Raw genomic sequence first — 8,893 nt, 5'->3', positions numbered from 1 at the left:
TCCAATCAATTCGAAGGACAAAATGTTCACTTGCTGCCTAATAAATGCCACCCACTGCCAGGTGCCAATGTACTTAGATATTCACAGTTATTTATTTCTCTTGTCAGTGATCACAATCATACGGCTGATCGGCGTGTATTCGTGTTTGCTTTTTTTAATCAGAAGTCACGGACTGACTCTGGAGTAGGCGTCACCGACGCGTCATTCGGCGCGTTGTGCGTCGTCCGCCTTTTTGAGCGACATCCCGTTTCAGCCAATCAGAGCCGAGGGCGGGACGCAAGGGCGCGACGTGATTCGGCGTCCTGTTTCTGTTCCTGATTGGCTACGTCACGCGGATTATACGTCTTCGGTCCACGGCGAACCCAGGGATGGCGGGGCGTTTTATCCTCAACCGACGCTCGCGGTCGCGATGAGAAAGAGTTCGTTTGCCTCCCCGCTCGTTTGGACACATTTCACATGAACGCCGTGTGCCGCTTTTCTATGGAAAAGCATTTCATCGAGAACAACATGCCCTGCCACAACCAGCCGCTGAACAATAACGTGAATGACAGCCAGGAGCACGCGGCCAAGCAGGTCCGCTTCGCGGACAGCGACGAGAGCGTCGCCGAGCCGCGCCGCGACAGCGGGACGAGCAGCGACGCGCAGCGCGCCATCGGGCCGCAGCTCAAGCTGCTGCCGCTCAACGACCAGATCCGCGAGCTGCAGACGATCATCCGGGACAAGTGAGTCCTTATGCTCCGCCTTTCTAGCTCCGCGCGACGCGACGCGACACGGGGGGACAAACCATACCGATCATATAAAAAAATTAATTCATTCCGTACCACCCGTGGTTTCTCTCTCCATCAGCACATCAGTAGTGCGCAGATTAATATCTCACAGGAAGCGTCATGCCGATGTTGCCCCACCGCCAGCGCGCATTGTCGTGTTGTCACCTTGCAAGATCTGGAATTACCCCGTAATCAGAGGGTTGCCAGTTCGAGTCCAGAGCTGCCACTGACACTGCTCGCCAAGGGTGATGGGTTAAAAGCAGTGGGTTAAAGGGCAGCGGTGGCCTAGCGGTTGAGGGAGCGACCCCGTAATCAGAAGGTTTCCGGTTCGAATCCTGAACCGCCAAGGTGCCACTGAGGTAGGGTGGTAGTAGCCTAGTGGGAAACACACTCACCTGTGAACCAGAAGACCCAGGTTCAAATTACTTACTACCATTGTGTCCCTGAGCAAGACACTCCAGGGGGACTGTCCCTGTAACTACTGATTGTAAGTTGCTCTGGATAAGGGTGTCTGATAAATGCTGTAAAATTTATATGAGGTGCCACTGAGCAAAGCACCGTCCCCCATACACGCCTGTCATGGCTGCCCAGTCCCCACACACTGCTCCCCGGGCACCTGTCATAGCTGCCAACTGCTCACCAAGGGTGATGGTTAAAAGCAGAGGACACATTTCATTGTGGCACCGTGTGCTGTGCTGTGTATCACAATGATGATCACTTCACTTTCAAAAAGCCAATCATATCTAACATATTCTGATGTTTTCATTTTTCTCGCAGGACCACCACTAGAGGTGATTTTGTGTTTTGTGCAGACAGACTGGTAAGACAGGGAATCAAACGTGTTTTAGACACACACTGACAATATTGCCATGTAGCGTCCTGTAAGTCTGTTCTCGACTACTCTGCTCTCTCAGATCAGACTGGTTGTGGAAGAGGGCCTCAATCAGCTTCCTTACAGCGAATGTACCGTCACAACCCCCACAGGTGAGGTGCCAAGACACTCTAGTCATTTGACTCTGAGCTACTGCCGTTTCACTCCCAACTGACTACTTCAGTTTTGAATGTTGTACACTGACCGTTCCGGCTGAGGAAGAATCCTACCAATCCCACTGAGAATCCTAAACCGTGGCAGCACTAGTTGGTAGTGCAGTGGAGCAGTGGTGGCCTAACGGGTAAGGAAATGGACCTGTAATCAGAAGGTTGCCGGTTCGAGTCCCGAACTGCCAAGGAGCATGGGGGCCTATCACCTGTCACCAAGGTTGATGGGTTAAAAGGACACGTTTCTTTGTGCCACCGTGTGCTGTGCTGCAGTCTTTCACAATGACAATCACTTTCACTGGCAACAACTAGTAGTAAAGATTTCTAACTCTACATATATGCCAAAAGTGGCCAGTCATGAACCTGTAATTCACGTAACTGAAAACACGTAACCTGTATGTATGCCATTGTTCACACAGGGCACAAATATGAAGGTGTAAAGTTTGAGAAGGGCAACTGCGGCGTCAGCATCATGAGGAGTGGTAAGAGAAACGTTTTATTCTTTTTATTATAGGTGCTGGTCGTCTCACCACATCTGCAGCGGGAGTGGCGAGAGTTGAAATTCGCTGCCAACAGTGCTTGTTCAGAATTTAATTAAAGGGCCCAGGAAAACCAGAACGGCTCACAGGTCACTACCATAATGACGCCTCGACCACGTCCCTAACCCTGATCTATGTCCGGGGCATTCTACAGCGCCAACCTGACTCACACAATGCCCACGACTGGCATACACGATGAGACCGAGCTGCTTTGACTTTCTTTCCACTTGTGGCCGGGCAATAGATGTGTCCGTTCTATCCACGCAGGCGAGGCGATGGAACAGGGATTAAGGGATTGCTGCAGATCAATCCGGATCGGAAAGATCCTGATTCAGAGCGATGAGGAGACGCAGAAGGCCAAAGTTTACTACGCCAAGTTCCCGCCGGACATCAACCGCAGGAAGGTCCTGCTGATGTACCCTATACTCAGTACGTATCCGCTTGTGCAAAGTTCATTTTATAAGCCGATCCTACTGAGATTTATCATTTAAAAATGATCTATGACGTGATCCTGGTACCGGCACCATCTGTTTTGTGTTAAGGCACAGGTAACACCGTGATAGAAGCTGTCCGGGTGCTGCGAGAACACGGCTTGCTGGCCAAACACATCATCCTGCTCAGCCTTTTCTCCACACCACACGGTAAGTACCTCTGTCTAATAGAAACGGTAAAAACACACCAAACGCCCCACAGCATCTTCACGCATGTGTGCGTGCGCACCCAGGTGCCCGGTCCATCGTTCAGGAGTTCCCGGACATCACCATACTGACCACCGAGGTCCATCCAGTGGCTCCAACACACTTTGGACAGAGATACTTTGGCACAGACTGACCAGGCAGTACGTGCACCGGTGTGTGCAGACTGGCCTACTTCTGAACATTGTGCCTCACCGCTGCATCAGTCAGCTGTGCCCGTCGTACACTTGAACTGTGGAGAGGAGTCCCGTCCTGCAGGAGGCATGGGTCCGGCCTCCCTGTGCTACTACACCAGACTCACAGATCTGCTGAATTCACTCTTCTTGCTCATTTTGTAGGATACTACGAAGTAAAATGTTTTTTATTTAAAGAACGCTGTGTGTGTGTTTTTTTTCTACACAGCACAGTGTGAACATATTCACCGCTGCCTTCATCATCACGGTCTTGAGATGAAAAGCCTGGTGGATTTGTAGACACTTCAGAGGGAGGGCATGTTCTTAATGTTAATTTAATAGATAAATAAAATCCTGCATTCGTATAATGAGCGGAACTGAAGAATCACCGATATTGTTCTGTCAACTAGCACACAAGTACACCAATCTTTTAACCTTCTGAAAGACAGGAACATTTGACAGGAACTGTTCAAACTAAATATAGACCAGTGAATTTTTTTTTTTGTGATCAAAATGTTTTATTATGACTATACATATTAAATTAATGTGTACATGACTAACACAGAACACCGAATGTTGGCAAAGTGACAATTACCATACCATATTTATTTACAAAGCACTTTTAACACATCAAAGGAGCTGACCAAAGTGCTGTACATTAAAATAATGATAAAATAAAATGTAAAAATAATAAATTAAATACTAGGTATGTTTGACAGAGTTCTGCCACTCAAAATGCCAGATTTTATGGCAACAGCGTGTTGTAAAACTGACTGATGGCGGCTGAGGAGTTTCTCTGCCACAGCACTCCGCTTTCTGGAAACCATGCAGAAGGAGTCACGGTTACCGACCGGCAGGTTATCCACCCCTCCCCTCCCTTATATTCATGGTGATACACATGACTTCACAAGTGTGCATGATTATAGAAATGCCCATACAGCATACGTTTATACCAGAGCATGTGCACGTAAACATGCTCCTGATAGGATTCATTTAAGCTCGGATGCAGGCAAAACAAAGTGTCATGCCCTTTACCTCATGGAATAAGTGACTCCACAGTGACGGACACAGAGCAGTCATGGATTACCTCGGGAACTGGAAAACAAGAAGAAACAAGAGTCGCGTTTGAAAGATTTGTCAAACGTGCAAAAGAAGACACACCAACCTAGACATCCAGCAGGTGGCATCAGACCCCAGATTTTGTACAGTTTGTGCCTGAATTCTGTCAACCCTCCACTGTGGCTTGCATGGTGGTGCATCAGGTTTATATGGATAGAAGAGGAGCAGCAAATGAAGGAATGGAGCTCTGTTTTACACGCGCGAGTGAGAGAGACAGCGAGAGTGCGACTGACTGAGTGTGGGTGTACACAGAGGAGAGGAGGAGATCCTGAAACACTATCCTCCGTTGTCACACACTTAAGTTAATGACAGATCTCGGTTGGAGATCATGTTGAAAGACGGTGTGAGAAGTGGGTAAAATTTAGTCCATCTCCGTAAATTAAAGATTTAGGCCAACTGACACTCTTAGACCACGCAACATGACTTAGGACCTAATAAATAAAAGCGTTTCCTATAAAATGTTTTTCTCTCGGCACTGTTTATTCAAAAGAATTAAACGTAGCTCGATAAAGGTTTTAAATAAACCAGCTCACCCATGACTTTCACTTCCTCGTCCACATATGTTGTATTTGAGGGAAGCGCCTGAGGCGTGTCGGAAGCCGCTCTCCTTCTGAGTGGGAAGACCTGCCCATCACCATGACTGTAACAGAGACAGGTGGGAACATCAACTACGACCATCTAAATTCACCAGAAAGACGTGCTTAGGTGTTCTGTGACGTTTTGTGTTCTCAGATGGGACTACGGACTACGCATCCCCAGGGTTTCAAGAACCAAGGAGTTTCAGTATAAGTCAGATTTCGTCTACTGCGCATCAAAACCGAAAGCTTCAGCTTCACGCTTCCTAACAGGTTGAGGAAGGCTGGAAAACCAGACCTCGGGGGCCATAAGTTAAATCCCTTAATAAGCCATTCAACACAGGCCCAGGAACTTTGTCTCAGTTATGGTATAGAAAAACACATGAAACGCAGACGATGCTGTGCAACCTGCTGAAAACAGGAAGTAGCCACAACCGCCTCTGTGGTCCAAACACCTGCCGCACGTTTTGCTTCAAGCCCACGTCGAAAGCTCCCTGATCTGGCCCATGCCGGAAAAAGGGAGCAGACAGCCATTCTGAGGGGACAAAGCAGTCACAGTCCTGTATCGCTTTCACTCCATGCTAAAGCTTGCCGTCCGGCGGCCGGTCCTACCAGCTGTGGTCCTGTTCTTGGTAACCAGCCAGCAGTGGATGCCCAGCAGGAAGGAGAGGGTGATGAAGAACATGAGGGAGACCAGCATGAGGAACAGGACATGCAGCTTCACAGAGCTGCTCAGGTACTCCCCCTGAGAGCGGGTCACAGATATTCATTTGCTGACGTGCAAAAGCTCACCAAAACGAGGGGCTCCTTTTAACTTACAACGTACCAGCCACAGCCTGATGAAGTACGGTGAAACTGTGGCGATAATGAAGGAGCAACAGAGCAGAGAAAAGGTGAGGAACAGCAGGAAGAACTTGTAGTTGGAGAACCCAACACAGTTGTTCAGCCTACAAAAAATACAGAGCCCCGAAGACACAGTTTCAGATAATAATTTCACGTGTTATAAGCAACAGTCAGACACACACTCACTGCGGCCTCACATACCACGGACAGTGATGATCCATCTTCAGCACACACCTAAGAAGAAGAGACCAGATTCAGTAGGAAGCAAAGCTACTTCGTTCAGACATAAAATCACTGGAGTTAATTTATGTGACGTTATCCACAGGCTAGATGGTACAGGAGCTCGATACGAGCTCAAAGGATCTGGCAACGAATGAAAGCAGTAAATCTGATACAGATACATCGGCTGGACCTCTGCAGGTATGCTGTTGTGCCACCATGTTATCAGACTTGTTTTTTCAGAACATCCCACAGATGCTCAGACCAGGGGAATCTGGGGTCCAACTGAACTCTCGCATTGTGGCAAGGTGCGTCGTCCCCAGCTTATCCAACCAGTTTACGTGCTGGCTAATATATATCCCACCCACTGCAACGAGACCAATAAACAGTGGTCCTAACATCTGATCAGTGTGTGTTCCATGCGGTTCTCAAAATTCATAAGGAAGAGCAGGGAGCCACCACAAGGGTAAGAATCCTGACCAGGGAAGATACGTGGTGGAAGTTCTACTTCTTTACCACAGTTTTTTTTTTTACCTAGTTGGTCATTATTTGATCCCTTTATCCCACTGGGTCCTTCACAGTCAACGTATTCCAAGATTCAGTGTGACAACTGTTAAATAGCAATTGGGCTGGACAACTTAATTTAACAACATTCTGAGCCGACAGGCTCTGAAAGAAGTGCCACGAAGGATCCACCCGATGTAAACTTTTATTTTAATAGGACTATTAAATTACACAACTGTAAAAATCTGTGAGATTCTGTCAGGTGGAAATCCACCACTGTCGGCATGTCCACGCCTAGCCAACGTCAAGCCAACTGTCCGTCTGAAAAGGTGAGACTCTTAGCGGGAGCCTGAACGTGGGAATCCAATATGAGCCGTGCTCCGGCAACAGGAACTAAACTCTCATTAAAGTGTAATAAAAAGAGCAATAAAAAGAGCGCCGTGTAATCAGACACACGCACCTAGACATGCACGCGAACGCACGCGCGCCTTGAGCTTAATCAAAGTAAAAGAAACCGACACCACTGCGGTCGGACGTTCACCTGAGAGGATTTCTACAGGCTACTCAAATAAATGCAGCCGAACGCTTCCACTACACCTGCTAATTATCATACACACTCACTAACTCACTCACTCTCCCCTTCACCCACACACACACACACACACACCTACATGCATGGGATCCAGTTACCTGCTTCCTGGATGGGACAAGGACGGGGAGTACAGAAGGGGAGAGATACGTGGAGACGCACGCGCAACACACACGCACGACACAGGAAGAAGACTTACGTTTGGCATGCTGAGCAGTGATGGCAACGATCTGGTTTAATCAATTGGCATTGATGGCAGAACCTGATCTCTGCACGAAAAACAGACAAACGCACAGATCAGCACAGAGTAGTAGTGCAGCTCAGAACACAGTTGACACAGTGACGCGCGCGCGCACACACACACACACACACACACACACACACACACACACACACACACACACACAGATCTGCTTTCCTATTTGAATTCTTCATCTTTAAGTCATGGTGCCCGGTGCAAACCCAGGCAGACCCAGGTCCCGGTTTTAATTACCTAAGGAGAAAGTTCAGCACTCGGGGCCACATACAAACACAGGACCTATCAGGTGAGGACCCATCACAATAAAAAGGCAATATGAAAGAAAACGGAGTAATCACAGCGTAGCAATCAATCCCAATATAATACAAAGATAAATAATACAAGGACACAAAATACATACAGACAAAACTGACATGAAAAGTAAACACTTTAGCTTATACCACCACAACCACAAGCAAATATAAGGCCTCATGGTACTGGGTTGTTGATATGTTATTAATGGGTTGTTCTTGTGTTACTAATGAGTGCCCTCACCTCCAGAAGCAGAGCGTGTATGCACTGGGAGCTCCTGGGAAATTTCCACAAGGATCCGTCGCCGAGCTTGTAGTGTGTCTTGTTGAGCATAACGCTGCTTGTCTGTGGAGGAGAGCTGGAACTGTGCAAACACACAGACGTCCTCAAACGAGTCAGTGATAACAGTCTCTGCTTTGATGGGCTCACAACGCATGAGTGACACACCTGCCCTTCATCTTAGACCACAAATATTATCATTATCGTACTTGCAGATATAAGAGAAACTAAACACTATAGCCTCTTCAACAAGTGGAAAAAAAGGTATGATTAATCACACTACCTCTTTAGAAGGTGAAGATGGAGCAGTAAAAACAGATCTCCAAAATGCCCATGAGAACATCCCAAAGCACACATGGAACATGGCCAGGTAGGCGACTAAAGGATAACAGACCACAGTTGGTGACTGAACTGGGGACGTTTACCCACGACTGAAGCCTGACAGGACGTGACTGGACCCTCACCTTTCTCCGCTGTGCTGTTCAGAGTGGCTGCAGGAGGGGGGAGATGGGAGCTCAGCATCAGCACCACACATAAAACCATCAATTGCTAACGTTCAACAAAAATCAACACTGGAGATAAAGTCTTTTTGTAAGAACATTTATTAATGAAAGATATGCAAAGAGCCATTTCACTTTCGAGTATTTTTTTTTAGAAATCTGGAATAAATTATCTTGATTTAAATAAGAAGTAAAAAAAAAAAAAACACGACAGACTACGCAACAATGAAGTAATTTGTTAGCGTTTCGTCTTTCACTGTGAGCACGTGTCTATACTCACTCAGGCACAGCTGGACCACGTAGGCGTAGTAGCTCCAGAGCGCGGCCGCGGTGACGACGAGGACGGGGACCCAGGACAGGAGCCGCACGCAGCGCCTCAGCGCGCCGCGGACAGCCATGCAGCGTCGCCCGCCCGCCACGCACAGCGACGCACGCTGGTTAAAGCGCGTCGGGGGCGGGGCCGGCGGCAGGGTACCGCCCACTCGCGAGGGGGCGAGGGGGGC

General features: G+C 48.0%; 2 protein-coding genes across 5 annotated transcripts; one reads left to right on the top strand and one right to left on the bottom strand.

Annotated features, from left to right (window-relative positions):
• Positions 1-331: 331 nt before the first annotated feature.
• Positions 332-3,412, top strand: uprt (uracil phosphoribosyltransferase (FUR1) homolog (S. cerevisiae)). Its single transcript, XM_028983878.1, has 7 exons — positions 332-722; positions 1,545-1,587; positions 1,682-1,751; positions 2,225-2,287; positions 2,612-2,773; positions 2,887-2,985; positions 3,069-3,412. The coding sequence occupies exons 1-7, from the start codon at positions 457-459 to the stop codon at positions 3,173-3,175; spliced, it is 810 nt and encodes a 269-aa protein (XP_028839711.1). The 5' UTR covers positions 332-456; the 3' UTR covers positions 3,176-3,412.
• A 352-nt stretch (positions 3,413-3,764) lies between these two features.
• zdhhc15a (zDHHC palmitoyltransferase 15a) lies at positions 3,765-8,826 on the bottom strand. Of its 4 annotated transcripts, XM_028983002.1 has the most exons (12): positions 8,671-8,826; positions 8,355-8,381; positions 8,174-8,268; positions 7,855-7,975; positions 7,261-7,330; positions 5,951-5,983; positions 5,733-5,853; positions 5,519-5,651; positions 5,315-5,441; positions 4,865-4,971; positions 4,248-4,307; positions 3,765-4,028 (listed from the first exon to the last, which is right to left on the bottom strand). In XM_028983002.1, exons 1-11 carry the CDS (start codon positions 8,786-8,788, stop codon positions 4,249-4,251), a joined length of 1,011 nt encoding a protein of 336 aa, XP_028838835.1. In that variant the 5' UTR covers positions 8,789-8,826; the 3' UTR covers positions 3,765-4,028; position 4,248. The 4 variants fall into 4 exon arrangements, 3 of the variants coding, with proteins under 3 accessions (XP_028838835.1, XP_028838834.1, XP_028838836.1); XR_003750092.1 differs by lacking the exon at positions 5,315-5,441; XM_028983001.1 differs by having other exon boundaries at positions 3,765-4,307.
• Positions 8,827-8,893: the final 67 nt, after the last annotated feature.

Source organism: Denticeps clupeoides, chromosome 6, assembly GCF_900700375.1.
Source record: "Denticeps clupeoides chromosome 6, fDenClu1.1, whole genome shotgun sequence".
NCBI lineage: Eukaryota > Metazoa > Chordata > Actinopteri > Clupeiformes > Denticipitidae > Denticeps > Denticeps clupeoides.
Note: the sequence above shows the minus strand (reverse complement) of the source record. Positions and strands in the feature narration are given on the sequence as shown.

Coding starts and splice junctions, on each gene's coding strand:
- uprt (XM_028983878.1), top strand. CDS start 457: ATGAACGCCGTGTGCCGCTTTTCTATGGAAAAGCATTTCATCGAGAAC. Junction 2,774..2,886: donor GCTGATGTACCCTATACTCA/GTACGTATCCGC, acceptor TTTTGTGTTAAG/GCACAGGTAACACCGTGATA. Junction 2,986..3,068: donor CCTTTTCTCCACACCACACG/GTAAGTACCTCT, acceptor GTGCGCACCCAG/GTGCCCGGTCCATCGTTCAG.
- zdhhc15a (XM_028983001.1), bottom strand. CDS start 8,788: ATGGCTGTCCGCGGCGCGCTGAGGCGCTGCGTGCGGCTCCTGTCCTGG. Junction 5,984..7,260: donor CACTGCTCAGCATGCCAAAC/GTAAGTCTTCTT, acceptor TCTTCTTCTTAG/GTGTGTGCTGAAGATGGATC. Junction 5,854..5,950: donor ATGGATCATCACTGTCCGTG/GTATGTGAGGCC, acceptor TATTTTTTGTAG/GCTGAACAACTGTGTTGGGT.